Source organism: Nilaparvata lugens, chromosome 9 (genome assembly GCF_014356525.2).
Source record: "Nilaparvata lugens isolate BPH chromosome 9, ASM1435652v1, whole genome shotgun sequence".
Lineage (NCBI taxonomy): Eukaryota > Metazoa > Arthropoda > Insecta > Hemiptera > Delphacidae > Nilaparvata > Nilaparvata lugens.
Window position 1 is genome coordinate 44,954,721 of NC_052512.1, and position 24,630 is coordinate 44,979,350.

At 34.2% G+C, this 24,630-nt stretch overlaps 1 protein-coding gene across 8 annotated transcripts in view; it reads right to left on the minus strand.

Moving 5' to 3' along the window:
- Positions 1-3,478: 3,478 nt before the first annotated feature.
- Positions 3,479-24,630, minus strand: part of LOC111054963 (heterogeneous nuclear ribonucleoprotein 27C) — an 80,096-nt gene continuing 58,944 nt past the window's right edge. For 3 of the 8 annotated variants that reach the window (XM_039435969.1, XM_039435968.1, XM_039435973.1), the window contains 2 exons: positions 13,292-13,333; positions 3,479-5,655 (listed from right to left, as the gene is read on the minus strand). In XM_039435969.1, the coding sequence (XP_039291903.1) occupies positions 5,567-5,655; positions 13,292-13,333 (131 nt within the window). In that variant the 3' untranslated portion in view covers positions 3,479-5,566. The remainder of the gene's footprint in view (positions 5,656-13,291; positions 13,334-24,630) is intronic. The other 5 variants (XM_039435972.1, XM_039435976.1, XM_039435970.1 and 2 more) reach the window with 3 other exon arrangements.

Below are 24,630 nucleotides of genomic sequence, written 5' to 3' on the forward strand. Positions count from 1 at the left end.
ACTATAATAATCTTATAACGAATTTAAAAAATTGCAATTGGTCGGATTTGGATGCATTGGTTGACTCGAGTATTGATGACGCGATCGATTACTTCATAAACAGATTAAATACAGAGATAAAAAAGGAAACTTATGTGAAACTAGTAGGCCTACCCCACAAACTGAAACCTCTCAAGCCTTGGATTACAACTGGACTAATTATTTCAATAAGGAAACGTGATCTCATGTACCAAACTCTTAAAAAACAGCCTTTCAACTCCATTCTAAAATCGCAGTATATAAATTATAGAAACATCTTAAATAATATGATAAAACAATGTAAATATGACTTCTATAATAATAAACTATCGAAATGCAAAGGAAACTCAAAAAAAATATGGGAGTGTATAAATGATTTACTCAACACTAAAAGAGAGACTTGTACGCCTAAGATTGAGTCCGATGTTCTTAATCACCATTTTGCACATGTAGGTGAGTTGTATGCCAATAAACTAATTAATGATAACCCTATACAACATACATTTGTTGATACTACAATTCCATCGTATAGTTCCTTCTTTTTGGCTTATACAGATGATGAGGAAATATTGGCCACAATAAATTCTCTCAAAGGTAATTATTCTGCTCCTGGAGTGGACAATCTAACAGCTACTTGTCTAAAGAAGATTGCTCCCTCAATTACAAAACCTCTCAAACGTATCATCAACAAATGTTTCGAGGTGGGTCATTTTCCAAGACAGTTCAAAGTTGCCAAAATTGTTCCTATCCATAAATCAGGTGATCCGTCCAACCCTACCAACTACCGTCCTATTAGTCTGATGAATAACTTAGCCAAAGTAATGGAGAAGATAATTAAAAAAAGATTATTGGGCTATCTGAATAAATTCAACATTATTAATGAAAACCAGTATGGATTCCAGCCCGGTAAATCTACAGAGGATGCCATCACCAGATTATTACAAATTATAACAAAAAACTGTAATAATAAGAAAAAACGTTGACAGTATTCTTGGATTTAGCCAAGGCATTTGACACTGTCTCTCAAAAACGACTTCTGGAAAAAATGGAACACCTGGGGATTAGGGGTATAAGTTACCACTAATATTATTCAATAGATACCTGTCAAATCGATCTCAGATACTCAACACAAGCAATATGAAGCTCACTGATTTTGGTCTGCCGCAAGGTACTGTCCTATCTCCCATTTTGTTCTTAATCTATATCAATGATCTCCTTAAATTAAATATAAGAAATTGTGATATAATATCATTTGCAGACGACACTGCTCTAACTTTCACTGAAAACTCATGGGATGATGTAAAAATTGCAGCGGAAAGTGGACTCAGATTGGCGTTCTCTTGGCTTAATCAACACATATTGACCCTCAACACAACTAAAAGCGTCTTCATGTTATTTTCACCCTATTCCCTTACTCAACCACGAACAATAGACAGTATAAAAATCCATCGATTAAACTGTAACGACCATAGACTTCTTAGCTGCTGTTCTTGTCAGAAAATTCAAAAAGAAAAAAAGTTAAGTACCTGGGTATCTTGTTGGATCCACACTTAAGGTGGGATAATCAAATTAATAACATGTGTTCCAAACTAAAATTCCTTATCTACAAATTTCAACAAATTAGACAACTGAGCACTATAAAAATAGCTAAACTAATCTATTATTCGTATGCTCAATCCGCTTTTCAATATGGCAACGGGCTTGGGGGGAGCTTTGAATGCGCATTTCACAAAACTTTTCATTATTCAAAAACATCTTTTAAAAACTATTCTAGGCAAACCCAGACTTTTTCCAACAAAAGATTTATTCAGGGAGTTCAAGGTTTTAACAGTTCGACAACTTTTCATAAAAAATTTGGTACTATATATTATAAAAAATAAAAATTTTTTTTGAACCTCGAGAATCTCTTTTGGGCTTGCGCCCCGAGCAAGACATTTTCCAATTTGTCAGAATGGACTTGAATGTGTGTAGGAGACAGTTTTCTTATATTTCCAATAAATTAATAAACCACATTCCCTTAAATATTCTTGAAAAAACAAACATAAACCAAAGGTTTGATCAGACATAGATAAATGGATAATAGCAAATAAAATCGAGGAAAAATTGTTTTAAATAAACTAATTTTCGTCTACTCCATGGTTGAAGTTGACTTACCTACCTCTTACCTTTCTCTTCTTCTTCTTCTTTTTTCTTCTTGGCCTTTTCCGTCTTTTCTCCTTCCATTCCTTTATTTTTAGTATCCTCATTATTATTAAGTAGGTACTAGTTTTTATTGTGTATTTTTTTTCAAGAAATTTGTTTTGGATCATTTTTGTTAAATATTTTTGAAAAACATTTATATTGCAACTCACACCTGCGCACAGGGTTTCTTTGCAGATGTAGATTCTTATATATATATATTTTTTTGTCTTGAAAGTGTTGTATATTTTTTTGAGAATCGATAAATTTGAATTTGAATTTATATGTTGCGCATTTACGGCGAAACGCGATAATAGATTTTCATGAAATTTGACAGGTATGTTCCTTTTTTGATTGCGCGTCGACTTATATACAAGGTTTTTGGAAATTTTGCATTTCAAGGATAATATAAAAGGAAAAAGGAGCCTCCTTCATACGCCAATATTAGAGTAAAAATCAGACTATAGAATTATTCATCATAATCAGCTGACAAGTGATTACACAGATGTGAGGAGAAGCCAGTCTATTGCTGTATTTCCATAAGGTCTATAGTTTCAATCAGGTACTTGTGGATGCGAATACTGCGTGAGGTCTACTGTTCACAGAACTACTAGTATAAAAGGAAAAAGGAGCCTCCTTCATACGCCAATATTAGAGTAAAAATCAGACTATAGAATTATTCATCATAATCAGCTGACAAGTGATTACACAGATGTGTGGAGAAGCCAGTCTATTTCTGTATTTCCATAAGGTCTATAGTTTCAATCAGGTACTTGTGGATGCGAATACTGCGTGAGGTCTACTGTTCACAGAACTACTAGTATAAAAGGAAAAAGGAGCCTCCTTCATACGCCAATATTGGAGTAAAAATCAGACTATAGAATTATTCATCATAATCAGCTGACAAGTGATTACACAGATGTGAGGAGAAGCCAGTCTATTGCTGTATTTCCATAAGGTCTATAGTTTCAATCAGGTACTTGTGGATGAGAATACTGCGTGAGGTCTACTGTTCACAGAACTACTAGTAACGTGGACCACACCCCGGCATATAGAAGATGACGGTAGGTGTCACGCGCATGTTTGTGCTAAATTTCCGGTGTAGCTGAAGTCATTTTATATCCAATCATCTGTTTTTAAAAAATAAGTTTAATAAATTGTCAATATGTGTTAAAAACGTCGGTTGGTGGCGATGACGCAATCTAGATCGCTGGCCACGGCGCACACATTTCGTGGACCTCGCTATAAGTTTGGTGTGAATACAGAAATAAAACAACAATTATTATGAAGAAGAAAACAAATTTATTTAAAAAATAAAAAGCGACATGATCATATTTATCGAAAAAAAAGCATACACATATTTGCATGAAAGTTGACCGCTTTAAACATATACATTGGACATCACAACACTTTCTGGCGAAATTCCAGTAAAATGGTGGGTGCTAGATAAATTAAAATAAAAAAATCGAATTTTTCTCTCCAGATTATAAAAACACAACTTTACAATAAATTATACAAATTTATAGTCTGAATATATATGAATGAGGTGTATTAAATAACATGGACTGATAATGTTCTATTTATAATGGCCTTTTAATGCTATTCATATGTAATAATAATATTGTCTTACCCATCAAAATACAAATACATTTTAATTACAAGGCTCACACACACATATATATTTATATTAGTTGATGAAAACCTGTAATAATTACTATTGGTTTCAGAAGTGGCCATTTGATACTGTATCACATTATGCGTGATACTGTATCACAACATAACTGATACTGTATCACATTTACGTGATACTGTATCATGATACACAGCAAGTATACAAAGTATTACTAAAACAGTGGGGAGTTGTTTATTAGCAAAACTCAAGTTTTACAACTAAAGGAATGCAAAAAAGAAGTAATATCTTGCAAAATGTGAATAATTCATCAAAAATATAAATTATTACAGAATATTATCATTTTCAAATGCTGAACAGCTGGAACACCAACTCTACCAACAAAATATCTAGTTCTTATTGTTAAATCCTGTTGAAAGTTTTTTTATGGAAACTTCTATCAATCCATCCAAACTTTGGGTGGACAGTTATGGGCTTCTCCTATTGTTTTCTCACCAAACAGTATCAGGTTTATGCTACTTTTTAAATAAAATAATCATATTTGGAAATACAACTTTACAATTCAAATGTTACAGAAACTAAATCTGAATTCATTAATATTACCCATAATCAATTTAACAATACAACCTCAGTAAATTACTTCATATTTTCCATCAAGATCTGTGAGATTTACAAAAAAATATCAGAATTGAAGATAAATAGCAGCTGGTTGTACAAAGTATTGAGTATATCATTATTTTAATTGTTTTACCAACCTTGATACACAGCTCTAGACACACAACAATATCAATTTTTCAAAGTGATAAATTTAGAGCAGAATTGAAAGAAGAGGGGCATTGTTATGACATTTTTGAAAATTCAAATTTGGCGCCATCCACAACATTATCAAATTGTATGAAAACTATCATTTACACTGTTACCAACTTTATACAGCTCTAGACACAGTACACACCACCAATACAACAATATCAAAAGTTTTGAAGCTCAATTGACACCAATGAGAGAGAATTATATCTTGTTTCAGTTACATGTCTTCTCAACAAACTTGCGAGTTTATTGTTTTGTAAACATCAAAACATGAATTACAATGTTGATAAGCGACCCTAAAGATGAATGATTTTGAGCAAAGAGGGACATTTGCTACGACACTAATGAATATTCAAATTCGGCGCCTTTTGTTAGGCAACAACATCATAAATTTGAAAAAAGAGGGAGGGGCGTTCACTATGACACTAATGAAAATTCAAATTTGGCGCCTTTTGTTAGGCAGCAACATCATCATTTTGAAAAAGAGGGGCATTTGCTACAACACTGATGAAAATAATTCAAATTTAGTGCCTTTAACATCATTCTGAAAAAAGAGGGGCATTTGCTACGACACTAATGAAAATTCAAATTTGGCGCCTTCCATTAGTAGGCAACAACAACATCATCATCAATTACTGTTGTTTCAAGTAAATTCGATTTAGATGTTGTTGTCTCATACACCAAATGTTGTTGCCGACTCAAGCATTGTACAACATCTTCTCAACGAACTTTACAGTGCTGGTATTCTGATATTGTTGTTGCTGATGTACCGTTATGTTGTTGTCGAATAGAGCAGAAGTGGCAGATGTTGTGGCCATAAGGCGTTGTTCATGTTGTTGTGTGGAGGAGTAAAACGATGTATTGTTATGTTGTTGTTGATGATGATGTCTGCTTGAGGCGGCATAGAACAACGATGTTGTCGTCGTCAACCCCTCAAGCGCGCCTATAGGGGTGGTAGGCTGTCTGCGACTGCGCTGTGTATGCTCGCTGAGGTCCAACACTACCTCCATATCCATCACCTCCTAAAATTCAAAACAAAAACACAATTTAAATAAACAAAAACACATCAATTTCTAATTCCATAATGAACTGCTAGTAAATAACTATCTTTCATGACTCTACAGACAAGTTTTTTTTAATATGGATCAACTCACTATAATAACTTTAAGGCTCAACTCACACTTGGGCGACTCAGATTGAGAAGAGACTGGACTCTAGTGGAGAGCATGTGTTTCCAAATGGTGACACTCGGACCAGTCGATTCTAGTCTCCGCGACGTCACCATTTGGAAACACATGCTCTCCACTAGAGTCCAGTCTCTTCTCCACCTGAGTCGCCCAAGTGTGAGTTAAGCCTTAAAGTTATTATAGTGGCCACGTTAGAAAAATATGAGAAAAACATTGCCAATCCTCTGTTATGTCAATGCCTTCTATAGACAATAACTGATACAGGTTTATTGATGTAATATTAAATGTTCATTCTGGTTTAAAATAATCAATTACATTATATTTGTCGAGAAATTATATTTTTCAATGATTACTTAATACCTTTTCAAAATTGAGATTAAATATTCTGTTAATTATATTACAAGATTGTTAAAAACGATCTGGCAATGTTGCAGAGTTAAACGATAACGCTAAATGACTGGAGGGATTCTGCTTATCTGATACAAAGCAATGCTCGTTTGGAACCAATATAACTAAAGCAAATGAATTTACTAAAAGGTATTACCATAGTAGATATCCCATGGTATAGGGCGTTTATGACGCAACTTTTACTGTTATTTCAAGCTGATAGTCCACGTAGTTTTTCCCTGTGAAGCTTTATGACGCTGGTAGTCTCTCATATTGTGCCGTTCATACACTCTCACCCGGTCAAAACAGTAAAAATCGACTATAATCAACAGTAATCGGCTTGAGATAACAGTAAAAGTTGCGACATAAACGCCCTATACCATGGGATATCTACTTACACTATTGTTTCTCTATGATATTACCTATTCAAAAACTCTCAAGATTTCATGAATGGAGTTTGAACTCTCTATGACATAACCTATAATTATTCAGGTTATCTTTGACTTATGATTAATAACTATAAGTTCAATCATAGAGGAAAAATAAGATTGGAAGATATCCCATGGTATAGGTCGTTCATGTTGCAAGTTGAGATGATACTGTATCATATTTTGGTGATACTGTATCATTTATGTTGATATGCCATGGTACAGGACCGTTATGTTGCAAATGTCTTCTCCAATTACTGTCGAGTGTCGACTACTGTCTATTATCAGTGTGTTGTTGGGAGTGTAAGAGTGTAAGAAGGGCACAGTATGAGAGACTACCAGCGTCACATAGCTTCACCAAAAACAACTACTAGGACTATCGGCTTCAGTTAACACTCACATTTGCAACATAGACACCCTATACACTGTCTATTATTAGTGTGTTGTTGGGAGTGTAAGAGTGTAAGAAGGGCACAGTATGAGAGACTACCAGCGTCACATAGCTTCACCAAAAACAACTACTAGGACTATCGGCTTCAGTTAACACTCACATTTGCAACATAGACACCCTATACACTGTCTATTATCAGTGTGTTGTTGGGAGTGTAAGAGTGTAAGAAGGGCACAGTATGAGAGACTACCAGCGTCACATAGCTCCACCAAAAACAACTACTAGGACTATCGGCTTCAGTAACACTCACATTTGCAACATAGACACCCTATACACTGTCTATTATTAGTGTGTTGTTGGGAGTGTAAGAGTGTAAGAAGGGCACAGTATGAGAGACTACCAGCGTCACATAGCTTCACCAAAAACAACTACTAGGACTATCGGCTTCAGTTAACACTCACATTTGCAACATAGACACCCTATACACTGTCTATTATCAGTGTGTTGTTGGGAGTGTAAGAGTGTAAGAAGGGCACAGTATGAGAGACTACCAGCGTCACATAGCTCCACCAAAAACAACTACTAGGACTATCGGCTTCAGTTAACACTCACATTTGCAACATAGACACCCTATACACTGTCTATTATCAGTGTGTTGTTGGGAGTGTAAGAGTGTAAGAAGGGCACAGTATGAGAGACTACCAGCGTCACATAGCTTCACCAAAAACAACTACTAGGACTATCGGCTTCAGTTAACACTCACATTTGCAACATAACGGCCCTTTATCATGACATATAATGATACAGTATCACCACAATATGATACAGTATCATCTCAACTTGATACACAACACCATAATTTGATACAAAACTTGCAAACTTTGAATGAGAAATCTTCTTATTTTATTTTTCTCTATTATAAAATGATGAGATGATTTGATTCATATGTTGATGATAATGATAAATTATTCCCTTGATGATAAATTATCCATTTGATGATGATGAATTATTCATTTGATGATGATGAATGATGAATTATTCATTATCAGATAATACCTACATGAGTGTGTGCTACAGACAAGCCATTGTGTACTCGTGAAACAAAGTGAATAGACAAATTATTATTACAAATACTACAAAAAAACTAGTTAAAATTAAAACTAGCAAAAATTACAAAAACTAGTAGAAATTAGAAAGCTTCCTTGCTAAATAATATTATTTAGCAAAGTAAATTACAAATACTACAAAAAACTAGTTGAAATTGGATATCTTCATCACGAAATTATAGAAGCGGAATCGATCAAGTAAATATTACAAATACTGTACTACTAAATTTATTTAGTACTTCTAATATACTACTTTTATTACAACTAAATAATACAAAAACTAGTTGAGTTTTCAACTAGTTAAAATTGAAAAGTTTCATTGCTAAATCCTAGAAGCGGAATCGTTGAAATAAATTACAAATACTGCAAAAACTAGTTGAGTTTGAAACTAGTTAAAATTGGATATACTAATAAGACTATAACGTTTTATAGTAACGTTTCAAGAGTAGGGTTAGTTTGGTTAGGTCAAGTCTGTCAACTGATTGAGGTTGTCAGGCCGAGGTTAAGGTTAGGTAGGGTTGATTCAGGTCAAGGTTGGGGCTAGGTCATGTTGAATAGTTAACTAGTTAATTTTATAAAGTTTTATTGCCAAGTCCTAGAAGCATAATCATTGGAGTAGATGACAAATACTACAAAAACTGTTCAAGTTTTCAACTAGTTAAAATATTATAAAGTTTCAATTAGTTTCTGAAAAAAAAACTTTCAAAAGTTTCATACTTCATTCTGTTCCTTCATATAACACACACGATTTGGAAACAGTGCGGAGGTAGTAGAGGATAGAGCTATCTGCTTTGTCTAATAACAGACAAGGATAGCAACACCAATGCTAATCAGGTGGCGACTGTAATATACATGTGCGTACAGATTAACGCGCCGTGAACACTATAGTGAGGTCCACGTTATAATGGCAATTGAGAAAGATAGGAGAAAAACGATGCCGATCCTCTGTTTTGTCAATGCCTTCTGTAGACGGTAGCTGATACAGGTTTATTGATGTAATGTTAACTGTTCATTCTAGTTTAAAATAATCAATTATACTTTACTAAGCAAAAATTGCTATTTATGTATTAAGATCGTAATGCGTGACTTTATCGCTCGCGCAAAACAGTTATCACGCGACGCAAAGCGAAGCGTGATAATCTTGCAAGAGCAATAAAGAAGCATTATGCGCGAATTACATACACATTTTTTTCTACAACTGCCCAAACCTGTTAAATTACTTATATCGGTGGAGTTACAATTACCGACTCTTTAGGTTTAGGTTAAGATCTGACTTTTTGGCGAGCTGCTTACCATCAGCTGATTAGCGTGCATAAAGAACCTATTCTGCGCATGCGCGAATGATCAGCGAGCGTAAAGAAAATCTACTGCGCATGCGCGGATGGTTAGCGAGCGAAAAAGTAGATTATCCTCAGAAATAAGCTGTTTGACGAGGAGAATTGAGTATGTAAATTCTTTCTTTACGTGCAGTTGTAGTAAAATTATGTTTTTCAATAGTTTCATAAAGAATTTTCATAATTAATATGAAATATTTTGTTAATTATTAATTCTACATTGTTAAAAGACGATCTGGCAACAGAGCAATGCGAGAAAGAGATAATGCTATCCGCTTTGTTGAATGATAGACTAGGATAACAATACCATTGCTAATCAAACTGTCATTATAACCTGGACCTCTCTCTCTATAGCAATTCACTTTCAAGGCTGTGCATAGGCTAAAAATAAATTTTCTATTTTCCAAAGTTGTATATCCTGAAGCTATCAAAATTAAAAAGGGTTTCTCTGGAAAAAAAAATTCCGATCAGCTGATTACATATATAAAAAGCTTGGCATCAGCTGTGCAAAGGCTAGAAAAAACTTTCTACTCGTGATATTTTTTGATTTGTATATCATGAAGCTATCAAAATGAAAAAGGTTTCTCTGGAAAACATTTTTTTTCGATCATTACTTTTTTAGATATAAGCGCCTAAAGTTTTCATTTTTGGGACAGAGCATTTCAAATTAGGTAAGAGATAAATCCATGAGATTTAGAGGATAGATACTTAATGGTATTGTTGATTTAATAAAACAAAAATTTTCTGAAAATATTGATTTTTTTAGAAATTTATTCAATTCACCAAGAATGACCAAAAATAACTCAACTAAAAGTTATTTTTGGTCATTTTTAGTAAATTAAATAACTTTCTCAAAAATTGATATTTTCAGAAAATGTTTGTTTTATTAAATCAACAATACCATTAAGAATCTATCCTCTAAATCTCATGGATTTATCTCTTATCTAATTTGAAATGCTCTGTCCCAAAAATGAAAACTTTAGGCGCTTATATCTAAAAAAGTAATGATCGAAAAAAAAATGTTTTCCAGAGAAACCTTTTTCATTTTGATAGCTTCATGATATACAAATCGAAAAACTTTGAAAAATATCACGAGTAGAAAGTTTTTTCTAGCTTTTGCACAGCCTTAATCAGCTGATGCCAAGCTTTTTATATATGTAATCAGCTGATGAAAATTGAACTGATCGTGTTCGCGGCGCGTAATTCTGTACGCACCTTAACATGCATCTAACTATATGACCACATTCAAAATCCTCAACTTACTCTGATTCTATTAAGCAAATATATACATATTAGAGAGGCAGCAACACATTCTTCCACTGTAGCGAGGTCCACGTTATAATGGCAGTGGATTAGATTAGATTTCTTTATTCATGTATAATAAGTGGAGAAAGATAAGAGAACATCGTTGTCGATTCTCTCTCTGCCTTCTATGGAAGATAACTGATCCCGGTATATCTCATGTAATATTAACTGTTCATTCTTGTTTAAAATTATCAATATTATACTTTATTATAAATTTAAAGTTTTCATGTTTATTTTGGACTAAAATTTTATAAAAATTGTACACATGAAATTCTAACCTTATCTTGGACTTCAAAATCCTCAACTTACTCTGATTCTATTTGGCAAATATATACATATTAGAGAGGCAGCAACACATTCTTCCACTGTAGCGAGGTCCACGTTATAATGGCAGTGGATTAGATTAGATTTCTTTATTCATGTATAATAAGTGGAGGAAGATAAGAGAACATCGTTGTCGATTCTCTCTCTGCCTTCTATGGAAGATAACTGATCCCGGTATATCTCATGTAATATTAACTGTTCATTCTTGTTTAAAATTATCAATATTATACTTTATTATAAATTTAAAGTTTTCATGTTTATTTTGGACTAAAATTTTATAAAAATTGTACACATGAAATTCTAACCTTATCTTGGACTTTGTCACCTATAAATTTAATTTGGATGAAAAATAGCACAAGGACTATATTATTATTTTATCTTCCAATGTTATTAAATCAGTGTCCTAAATATTTGTGGGGAAAATATATTTTTCAATGATTCAACAATAAATTTTCTTGATAATTGGGATTATATATATTGTTATTGTAAATGTATGAATAAACAAATAAATATTTGTGGGGAATAGTTATTTGTGCAACTAGTGCGCAAAGTGACAGTTTGCTGCACCGAAAGAAACGTTTATGCGGAATGGTTTCTTGAGTGCAGCAGAGGAACTTTGCGCACGTATTTCACATTAAATTTTTCCTACAGTTACCATTGAATATGAAAAGTGGGTAATTATGGGTAGAATTGCCTGAAATGCATCAAATGTTTTTCTGTGTAATTTTATTATTGATAAAAACCTTAATTTATTGTCAAATTGAATAAAAATGTTGTCGTTGGTTATAATATATAATGAATGGTGTGCTCGTTGTGCTTCGTTGCACCTCTGCTCACTATAGCAGCCACAGCAGTCACTGTTACCAACTTCATTTTGATTTTGCTGCACTGTTGCTCCATATAACCTACTAAGTATTTTGTGTTGCCATGTTGCAAATCTGGAGTGCAGAAAAATTTTTCCCACACTAGAGCGGAAAAGTGATTCTTTGCGTTCTGTAATCAGTGCAGCAATGGCCACTTTTCAACGTAACTGTAGGAAAAATATATTTTTCAATGATTCAACAATAAATTTTCTTGATAATTGAGATTGTATATATTGTTATTGTTGAGAAAAGATGTGGCAACAGTGCTGAGCTAGGAAAGGATAGCACTATCTGCTTTGTCGAATGATAGACAAGGATAGCAACACCAATGCTAATCAAACACTGCCATTATAACGTGGACCTCGCTAAGGATGGAAATAGGAACCACTAATATCTTGGTTGCTATTTACACCATCCTAGAGAAAAGATAGCATAAGAAGATACGCCATGGTAAAGGATTGTTATGTTGCAAATTTCTTCTCCGATTACTGTCGACTACTGTCTATTATTAGTGTGTTGTTGGGAGTGTAAGAAGGGCACAGTATGAGAGACTACCAGCGTCACATAGCTTCACCAAAAACAACTACTAGGACTATCGGCTTCAGTTAACACTCACATTTGCAACATAACGGTCCAACACCATGGCATATCACTACACATGATACAGTATCAACACAATATGATACAGTATCATCTCAAGTTGATACGCAACACCATAATTTGATACAAAACTTGCAAACTTTGAATGAAATCTACAAACCATGGCATATTTTCTTATGCTATCTTTTCATCTAAGACACTAAATTCAAAAATATTCTATAGTGAGGTCCACGTTATACTGGCAGTGTTTGATTAGCAATGGTATTGCTATCCTTGTCTATCATTCAACAATGCGGATAGTGCTATCTCTTCCTTGCTTTGCTCTGTTGCCAAATCGTCTTTCAACAATGTAGGAATATAATTAATTAACAAAATATTTCATCTTAATTATTATGAAGTTATTGAAAAATATAATTTCTTTCTTAATAAAGTACTATAATTGACTATTTTGAACGAGATTGAACAGTTGATATTGTATCAATAAACCTGTATCAGCTACCGTCTATAGAAGGCATTGACAAGACAGATGTTCGGCAACGTTTTTCTCCCATCTTTCTCCACTGCCATTAAAACGTGGACCTCACTATAGAACCGGAGAGAAATAATGTTGTATGTTCGATAATAACACCTTTCCAGGGCTATTCTAAACTCAAATTTTCATTTACAAATTCAAATCCGCTAACACCATTCTAGGGCTATTCCAAACTCAAATTTCAGATTTTTTATAACTCACCTGTCTGGTAGGGGTCATCCTTTAGCTTTTCACTATATCCGTCTAAAAGCAAAAAACATTTGTTTTTTGAACAATCATGGATTAACACAAACCGGGGAGAAATAAATAAAGATGAGGAATTTTAGAAAATTAAATGATAAACGAAATAGATAAAAATTTCACAGGACCTGAGACTCTACACTGGAAATATTCCAGAGTTAGTAGGCTATATATATATATATATTGTATAGAGATTCACGTTATATAGTCAGTGGAAATAAAAAAATATTTATATAGTGAGGTGTCCACGTTATAATGGTAATATTTCATTAACATTGGTGTTGCTATCCTTGTCTATCATTCCACAAAGCAGATAGCGCTATCCTTTACCACCTCCAAATCGGTTTTTAAAAATCTAGAAATAGTTATATTCAATCAAACAAAATATTTAATCTCAATTGAAAAATATTATTTCAGAATTCAACACATCATTTTAAACAAGAATAAAAACAGTTAGGCTCAACTCACACTTAGGCGACTCAGGTCGACCTATACAGAGGTCCACGTTATAATGGCAGTGTTTGATTAGCAATGGTATTGTTATCCTTGTCTATCATTCAACAAAGCGGATTGCGCTATCTCTTTCTCACTCTGCTCTGTTGCCAGATTGTCTTTTAACAATGTAGAGTTAATAATTCATCAACAAAATATTTCATCTTAATTGACGAACGAAGTGAGGTCTAAGATTCAAGTCGACGGTTTGGCATTTCTCTTAATGTTTAAATGTTTATATGTTGCGCATTTACGGCGAAACGCGGTAATAGATTTTCATGAAATTTGACAGGTATGTTCGTTTTTTAATTGCGCGTCGAGGTATAATATACGAGGTTTTTTTTGGAAATTTTGCATTCCAAGGATAATATAAAAGGAAAAAGGAGCCTCCTTCATACGCCAATATTAGAGTAAAAATCAGACTATAGAATTATTCATCACTAGCCGTCAGGCTCGCTTCGCTCGCCATATCCGTCTAGCCAGGGGGCTCCGCCCCCTGGACCCCCGACTGGTTCGTCCAAGAGTGAGATCAGCAGGCTCGCTTCGCTCGCCTGCATTTTTCATTTGAGCGTTATTATCATATGTTAGGACAATCCAGTCGGGGGTCCAGACTAAACGTCTGGCTAAACGGATATGGCGAGCGAAGCGAGCCTGACAGCTAGTAATATAATATTCCCAGGATTGAAGTAGCAGTGCCTAATCAATTTCTCCGCGATAAATGCATTTAAATCTTCAACTTGATGCCAACCTAACAAAGTCAACTCAACTTAATGCCAACCTGACAAAATTATTAATTTAGTTGCCAGTTAACAACTGTTTCGAAGAGGTACTCTATCTAGATTATAGTTCTATATTAACATATGATATGGAAATTTCAATTATAATTAAGAGATTGGGAGAAGAAGAATATACATGCTAAAAGACAAACTTTAAACCCTTAAAAACAACCCTTAGAGTTAAAATATTGCCAAAAGATTTCTTAGTGCGCCTCTAAAGGGCCAACTGAACATACCTACCAAATTTGAACGTTTTTGGTCCGGTAGATTTCTAGTTCTGCGAGTGAGTGAGTGAGTGCCATTTCACTTTGCGTGAGGTCTACTGTTCACAGAACTACTAGTCTATCATTCGACAAAGCATATAGCGCTATCCTTTACCACCTCCACATCGGTTTTTAAAAATCTAGAAATAGTTATATTCAATCAAACAAAATATTTAATCTCAATTGAAAAATATATTTTCAGGATGAATAGGATGCAATACACAATTTTAAACAAGAATAAAAACAGTTAGGCTCAACTCACTCTTACGCGATTCAGGTCGAGAAGAGACTCGACTCTATAGTGAGGTCCACGTTATAATGGCAGTGTTTGATTAGCAATGGTATTGTTATCCTGGTCTGAGTGTCACCATTTGGAAACACATGCTCTCCACTAGAGTCCAGTCTCTTCTCCACCTGAGTCGCCTAAGTGTCAGTTGAGCCTTAATAAATTACATCAGATGCACCAGTGTTATCCTCTATATAGAAGGCAGTGGCAAGGCTGTTCTCCTATCTTTCTCCACTGCCATTATAACGTGGACCTCACTATAGAACGGTGGTCTTCAATCGCTGCCTTCTATCTATATATATAAAAGCGAAATGGCACTCACTCACTGACTGACTGACTCACTCACTCACTCGCATAACTAAAAATCTACCGGACCAAAAACGTTCAAATTTGGTAGGTATGTTCAGTTGGCCCTTTAGAGGCGCACTAAGAAATCTTTTGGCAATATTTCAACTCTAAGGGTTGTTTTTAAGGGTTTAAAGTTCGTCTTTTAGCATGTATATTCTTCTTCTCCCAATCTCTTAATTATAATTGAAATTTCCATATCATATGTTACTAAAGAACTATAATCTAGAGAGAGTACCTCTTCGAAACAGTTGTTAACTGGCAACTAAATTAATAATTTTGTCAGGTTGGCATTAAGTTGAGTTGACTTTGTTAGGTTGGCACCAAGTTGAAGATTTAAATGCATTTATCGCGGAAAAATTGATTGGGCACTGCTACTTCAATCCTGGGAATATTATATTACTAGGCTCGCTTCGCTCGCCATATCCGTTCAGCCAGACGTTTAGTCTGAACCCCTGACTGGATTGTCCTAACATGATAAAAATGCAGGCGAGCGAAGCGAGCCTCCTGATCTCATTCTTGGACGATCCAGTCGGGGGTCCAGGGGGCGGAGCCCCCTGTCTAGACGGATATGGCGAGCGAAGCGAGCCTGACGGCTAGTAGTAGATAGTTGTGATACAAGTCATTCCGTTATACGGGATAGGAAATTCACGAATGACTCATCATCACGTCTCAACTACTCAACTGATTAACTTGAAATTTTGCATATAGATTCCTAATTTACCGAGGATGGTAATAGTCCTATTTCAAATACTTCAAAATTTCAGTAAGTCAAGTTTACAGTTTGTCATGCTATCAGACCCTTGCGAAGCACGGTTTACCTGCTATTTATTTATAACAAACAGAAGAAACTCTAATAATTTTGTTATAGGGAGTAGATAAGTATAATGTTGGACGGATAAATATTATTAATCCCTCAATAAATGAATCAATTTATTTATTTAGTTATCAATAACATCACAACTCATAAATAGTTATGAAAGAAATAGTATATTTCGCACCTAGGGCCGAAAATGAGACTTTTCCGGCTCGAAATCGGGTTTCAAGTCCGAGGCCGTACGCCGAGGACTAGAAAAGATTGAGAGTCGGAAAAACATTTTTGCCCGTGGTGCGAACGCTATTTTTCGCCACACACAAAAATAAACAATATATATATGAGAATAATATTGTTTATTAAGCACTTCCGAAAGCAAAAGTGGAAAGTCATAGCTCTAGCAAATCTGAGGTAATCTGAATATCAATATTGTTCAAGTATTTTTATTTTTTATTCTGATTTGTCCAAATAACCTAAAAGATTTTTTAATTATGTGGGAGGTTCAGTTTATACTTTTTTATTCTTTCAAATGAAAATAAGATATTATTATAAATGTTTTAATTATTGAATAATGTACTCAAATAAAGAAAAGTTGGTTGATCAGCTGTTTTAGCACACTTGAAATTTAGCGGCCGGAAAGGGTACTCTATCCGGCCTTAGCCGGAAAGAAACCTGTTCTGACGTCAGACGAGATTCGTCTGCAAACAATGTATTTCAGATCTACGTAGGGACTGGAAAACATCTGCTTTCTGTGCAGTGTGGCGAAAAAAATTAAGCAGAGAGAATTACCAAGTCTATTTAGATATACAAAATCATACAGAAGAGATCGCAGAAGAAGATATGCCATGGTTTGTAGAATTCAATCAAAGTTTGGAAGGTTTGTATCAGATTATGGTGTTGTGTATCGAGTTGAGATGATACTGTATCATATTGTGGTGATACTGTATCATTTATGTTGATATGCCATAGTACAGGAACGTTATCTTGCACTTTTCTTCTCTGATTACTGTCGACTACTGTTTATTATTAGTGTAAAAAGGGCACAGTATGAGAGACAACCAGCGTCACATAGTTTCACCAAAAACAACTACTAGGACTATCGGCTTCAGTTAACACTCACATTTGCAACATAGACACCCTATACACTGTCTATTATTAGTGTGTTGTTGGGAGTGTAAGAGTGTAATAAGGGCACAGTATGAGAGACTACCAGCGTCACATAGTTTCACCAAAAACAACTACTAGGACTATCGGCTTCAGTTAACACTCACATTTGCAACGGTCCTTGACATATTACCATAAATTATACAGTATCACCACAATATGATACAGTATCATCTCAACTCGATACACAACACCATAATCTGATACAAAACTTCCAAACATTGATTGAATTCTACAAACCATGGCATATCTTCTTATGCTATCTTTTCTCTATGGTTATAAGGATCGATAGAATATCCTCTACGACCAAATTTAGGTAACATTAAAGTATATTGACTAAAATAAATCATTATTCTACATTCAATAACTATGATTTTTTATGGTTTGGAAATTAAAAAGGACGAACAAAGTTCAAAAAAATTAATCAAAAATTATTATCAAATTGCTACAATAAAATCATTTGATTTATTATTTCAAATTACAATGAACTCATAATTCTATAACCAAAAATGAGATTAGTACTGTACTAAACTATGATTTCCCAATGTATTGAAATAAAACAGGGACACACTTTCAACATAAAATCTACAGATGGAATTAAATTAGAGATTGCATTTGTTCAAATGCTAATAAATGTATAATTATTAATAAATGAAAATCCTAATTAAATGCTGTAAATCACCCCGAAGACTTCTGCTACTGCAAATATTGACAACAGGGTTAACAGCTAGATAGATATTCGATGAGAACTACTATCCAAAAATTATTTGCCAGCCCGGGAATCGAACCCGGTACCTCCTAATTGCCAGTCAGGAATGCTTACCCTTTTGTCAGTTGGTGTAAGGGTAAGCATTCCTGACTGGCAATTAGGAGGTACCGGGTTCGATTCCTGGGCTGGCAAATAATTTTTGGATAGTAGTTCTCATCGAATATCTATCTAGCTGTTAACCCTGTTGTCAATATTTGCAGTAGCAGAAGTCGTCGGGGTGATTTACAGCATTTGATTAAGATTTTCATTTATTAATAATTAACAAAAAATCATTAAAAAGTATATTAAAAATCAATTACTTAAAATTTCTTCCCAAGTAATAGAAGTACCTAACTACATTTTTATTTAATAATTGTTTTTCTATTATTATAAAATTACAATCACTTCATAAAACAATTTGATTTATTATTAATTTTTTCAATTACAATTAATTTATAATCCTTTAGCCAAAAATGAAATTAGAACTAAACTATGATTTCCATTTGGATTGAAATAAAACAGGGAAAAACTTTTAATATAAAATAATTAAAAAGGCTATTAAAAATTAATGCATATTCAAGAATACAAGTACATAACTACAGTATTTTTTTTAAATATTTATAATGAATCATTAGATAGACAATATTCTAGCATCTTACCTATTCTCTTATGACATTTATTTCTATTAATCCCATTTATTCAATTTAACAAAACCTTACTTGAACAATTTTCAATACAACATAGAATTACATTTACTGCATTCAATTTTAACCTAATCTAATTTAATCAATTTTCATTATATTTATTTTTGTCAACCGTTCACCTAAAACTTCCTCATAAGGGCCTGGTTGCACAAAATCCACTCAAATCTTAATCCAGATTAAATGCCACAAGAGAAGGCATCTCTGATTGGTTATCGTGACATTTAATCACGATTAGAATTTAACTGGCGTTTGTACAACCGGCACAAGATGTTTTCATATTTTTCTAATTTTCCAAAATAAATGGGACACCCCAAATGTCACCCTCAAACTCTCCATTTCTAAATAAAGACCTAAATTAATTGGAGAGAAAAAAATAGAAGCTACCTAACAATGTATAAAATTAACTAAATAAGCAAAACAGTTACATAAGTTAATTAAGGACCGGTTTTCGAGCTCGGGATTTAGCCAAGTTTTAGACTTTGAACAGCTGGAGTCAGAAAATTGGCTTTCCGAAACGGTGCGCAGTCGCAGTCCACGTTTAAATCAAATTTCGAAAAACTAGAAAATTGAACACAAAATAAAACGAAGAGAAAAAAGTACAAAGTTTCAGCTATTTTGAATTATTCAGGAATGCTTCATTTCGTCTAGGAAAAACGTTTCTAATTGACTGAGCGAAGAGAGGTCTAAGATTCAAGTCGACGGTTTGGCATTTCTCTTAATGTTTAAATGTTAATATGTTGCGCATTTACGGCGAAACGCGGTAATAGATTCTCATGGAATTTGACAGGTATGTTCCTTTTTTTAATTGCGCGTCGACGTATATAACAAGGTTTTTGGAAATTTTGTATTTCAAGGGTAATATAAAAGGAAAAAGGAGCCTCCTTCATACGCCAATATTACCGTAAAAATCAGACTACAGAATTATTCATCATAAATCAGCTGACAAGTGATTACACAGATGTGTGGAGAAGCCAGTCTATTGCTGTATTTTCATAAGGTCTATAGTTTCAATCAGGTACTTGTGGATGAGAATACTGCGTGAGGTCTACTGTTCACAGAACTACTAGTATAAAAGGAAAAAGGAGCCTCCTTCATACGCCAATATTAGAGTAAAAATCAGACTACAGAATTATTCATCATAAATCAGCTGACAAGTGATTACACAGATGTGTGGAGAAGCCAGTCTATTGCTGTATTTTCATAAGGTCTATAGTTTCAATCAGGTACTTGTGGATGAGAATACTGCGTGAGGTCTACTGTTCACAGAATTACTGGTTATAGAAATGAGAAAATAAAGATTTATTTTGCTGCAACTATCTACTGCGACTAGGCCCCGTTTCGGAAAGCCATTTTTCTGACTCCAGCTGTTTAAAGTCTAGAGCTTAAGCTAAATCCCGAGCTCGGAGACCGGCACGCCCTTTGAAAGCTCACTAAATAAATTAACTGATATTCCCACATATCTCAGTGTCTCGTGTCCGGTCTAGTGAAAATATTTTAATATATAACAAATATATAAATAAATAGCCTATCAGTCAGTGTAATCAGTCAGATATAAGCATAGAGAAACAATAGCATAATTAGATATCCCATGGTAGGCCTATAGGGAATTTATGTCGCAGCTTTTACTGTTATCTCAAGCCGATTACTGTCAATTTTTACTGTTTTGTTGGGGTAGGAGTGTATGAACGGCACAATTTGATTGATTGATTGAGTACTTTATTTATGTAGATTACAATATATACTGGCTTATACACTTATATACAATAGCTTACAATACAGCAAAATTATAGATGAATTTACATAATATAGACTAAGAAAATAATTATTGAACTGTATATGATATGAAAAAGCAATTTGTAATATAATAATTAAATTGTTATGCATCTACATAAATTGGCGGAGCTTTGGACATATCAATGTCCATTCTTCGGAAAGAATATTAAAAATATCCTCCCCACTAACTCTCTACCAAAAAATTGAGACTACAATTTGAGAGACTACCAGCGTCACACAGCTGCATAGGAAAGAACTACATCAAATATTGGCTTGAGTTAACAGTGAAAGTTGAGACATAAACGCCCTATACCATGGGATATCTACTTATGCTATTGTTTCTCTATGATATAAGTGTAAGGCTAGGCACACACTATTTAGTCAAGACAAGACATGATCAGACACGTTTAGTCACAATACTTCACATAGTTGCTTATGACGCAACACACACTGATTAGTCATTGCAATTAGACATGTCTTCATAAGCAACTATGTCAAGTATTGTGACTGATCATGTCTTGTCTTGTCTTGACTAACTGGTGTGGGCCTAACCTAAATCAGTCAGTGTAATATAAATATTATTCCCTCATGTTTTAATAGGACTTTTCACACTAGCTTGGCCGGGCAGAGTGTGAATGTTCCCACTAAAACGCATAGGAATTATATTTTCACTGTACCCGAGACGTTAACTGATACGGATGTGACGGAATCCAGTTTAAACTAAAAATTGTCTAAAATATTGAAAAACATAGGAATCTAGCTTAATCTATAAAAAATTAGCAAAAATATTGAAAAACATATCTCAAAACAAACGTCGATTGGACGGATATTATATTATGATTACGGACGGAGTAAGAATTCGATGAAAAACAACATTTAGTGAAAAATCTAAACCGTTAAATCAATTTAATACCTTGACTAAGGGGCCGTTTGCACAGTGTATTTTATATCAAATTAGATTAAATCATATAGAAAATAATAACACAAGAAGATATGGTTTGTAGAATTCATTCAGTTTGGAAGTTTTGTATCAAATTATGGTGTTGTGTATCAGGTTGATATGATACTGTATCATTTGTGGTGATATGCCATGGTGTTGGAGCGTTATGTTGCAAATGTGAGTGTTAACTGAAGCCGATAGTCCTAGTAGTTGTTTTTGGTGAAGCTATGTGACGCTGGTAGTCTCTCATACTGTGCCCTTATAACACTCTGACACTCCCAATAACACACTGATAATAGACGGTAGTCGACAGTGAGTCGATGTCAAACGAGGCAAACGACAGAAGAGTCCTGCGACAGTCGAGACCAGCGACGGTAGAGACCGGCGACATTCGAGGCCAGCGACGGTAGAGGACTCCTGAAAAAGAGGCCTCAAATGTCGCCTGCGTAAGGCGACAGTTGAGGCCACTCTAATTTTCGTACACTCCCGACAGTCGAGGCCTACGACCGTAGAGGACTGTAAAACAGTGCTCTACGGTCGTAGGCCTCGAATGTCATCGGTCTCGACTGTCGCGCCCCTGTCGACAGTAATCGGAGAAGAAATTCGCAACATAACGGTCCTTTACCATAGCATATCACCATAAATGATACAGTATCACCACAATATGATACAGTATTCTCTCAACTTGATACACAACACCATAATTTGATACAAAACTGAATGAATTCTACAAACCATGGCATATCCTTTCTCTATGACTGAATCCAAACCCTTGTTTGTTAGAATGTGGTTCATCTCATTTTGTGGAGATAAAACAAATAAATGAAATACAAAAATAAAATGATGTCTTATTTTCAAACGAATAAAATTCAGGCTGATCTTACACTAAACAAACGGCCACCCAAGTAATTGAAAAATAATCGAATTCAACTGTCAAAAATGAGAAAAAATACTGAAAAGCAAATCAAATGACAAATTAATTTGAATAGAAAATTATCTTTCGTTGCCCGGGGACGTGGTAGGCCTACATCGGGAGCTGATCTACATACACGCGACCGTCTTGCTTTTAGGATCCTCCTTCCTAAAGCAAATCACAAATAATATTCATCCATTATTTCAATACAAATCTATCTACAATAACATAATAAAGGGAAGCACTCGCTTAAAGGGTGACACAGAAAAACGGGAACTTCTAAAAACCCCATAAAACATTAGTGGGAACGACAATAGTTATTTGTATATCTAGAGTGAAAAGTACGACTTTTTCTCCCTGAGGGAAAAGTTTGAAGCCCGAGGCGAAGCCGAGGGCAACAATATTCCTGAGGGAGAAAAAGTATTTTTCACTCGTGATGTACACAACATTTTTCCTCCATCTACATTTTTTTATAGAAACTGCAAATAAAATCATTTTAATAACTTACATATTGGTGACAATGTTTCCTAACAACATAACCTAAATCTAAAACCTGAAAACCGGTCGTCTGATTGGCACTGCCGATTGCGCTATCTATCAACAAAAGTTGTAACAATTATATCAGCTGAGCAGCTACCAAAAATGGTGACTCCAGATCACGCGGTTCAGATTTGAATTGCAGATCAAAAATATTTGTAGGCTGGTATTTTGAATACAATAAAATATTTTAAAAATTGTATAAATTTTTATCATCTACTAATATTAAGAATATAATAATTATCATACAAACATATATTTCATGAGTTGATCAAATTTCTGGTTGTGGTATTGAATTCAGTTGACTCAATGACAGACACCTCTATTATGCTTTCTCATCTTAGCTTAGACCTTCTAACCTATTACAATGTAAGTTTCAAAATAGAGATGCTCCCCATGTTATTTAATGGAGTCACTTTTACTCCCTAGGGAGTTTTTCTGTTTTTTACTACCAAGAGTGAAAAAGTGACACTTTAGTATTAGGTTTCAGGGAGTAAGTAAGTACTTTAAGGAGAGCGTTATAGATTCTCAGTTCATTTATCCTAGCTTCAATATTAATCTTGAACAGAAATCAAGAAAAAAAATTATATGAATCCTGTCCTTGTCAAGATGAATAAAATAAGTTGGTGCATGTATTAGACAGTAGGTGGAGGAAAAAATCATTTTTGCGCCCTTCCCACTAATGTTTTATGACGTTTTTAAAAGTTCCCGTCATTCTGTGTCACATATTATGTTGTAGTGATATTAAATTCGCGAATGACGCATCATCACGTTAAGAATCTGATGCATAAAGATTCTTAATTTACCAAAGATGGTTATAGGCCTATTTTTAATTATTTAAGATTTCAGTAGGTCGAGTTTTCAGTTCGTCAAGTTTTAAAATAGACCTTGCGGTGAAAACGAAAAGGGTTCCTGATGTCTATAACATAATAAAGGAAAGAACTGGCTTATACACGTAGGGGATAGGAAATTCACGAATGAGGCATCATCACGTCTCAACTACTCAACTGATTTACTTGAAATTTTGCATATAGATTCTTAATTCACCGATGATGGTTATAGGCCTATTTTAAATTATCCAAGATTTCAGTAGGTGAGATTCTCAGTTTTTTATTAGATCCTAGCGAAGCACGGTTTACCAGCTAGTTTAAAATATAAGACACCAAAAATATACGACTTAAAATATAAGTACTCCAGGATCAATCTCAACGTTGTTAACAAAAAACTTAATTCATTTATCAAATTTCCATGGCGCATTATCCTTCTATATTGAGGTCCACGTTATAATGGCAGTATTTGATTAACATTGGAGTTGCTATCCTTGTCTATCTTCCCGCAAGCAGATAGCGCTAACCCTTTCCACCTCCACAACGTTCCCACATCGTGTTTCAACAAAATATTTAATCTCAATTATCAAAATGTATTGAAAAATATACTTTATTGACGAATAAAAAATAATTGATCATCTCAAACTAGAATCAACAGTTATATTACATCCATAAACCTGTATCAGCTACCGTCCATTGACAAGATAGAGGATCGGCA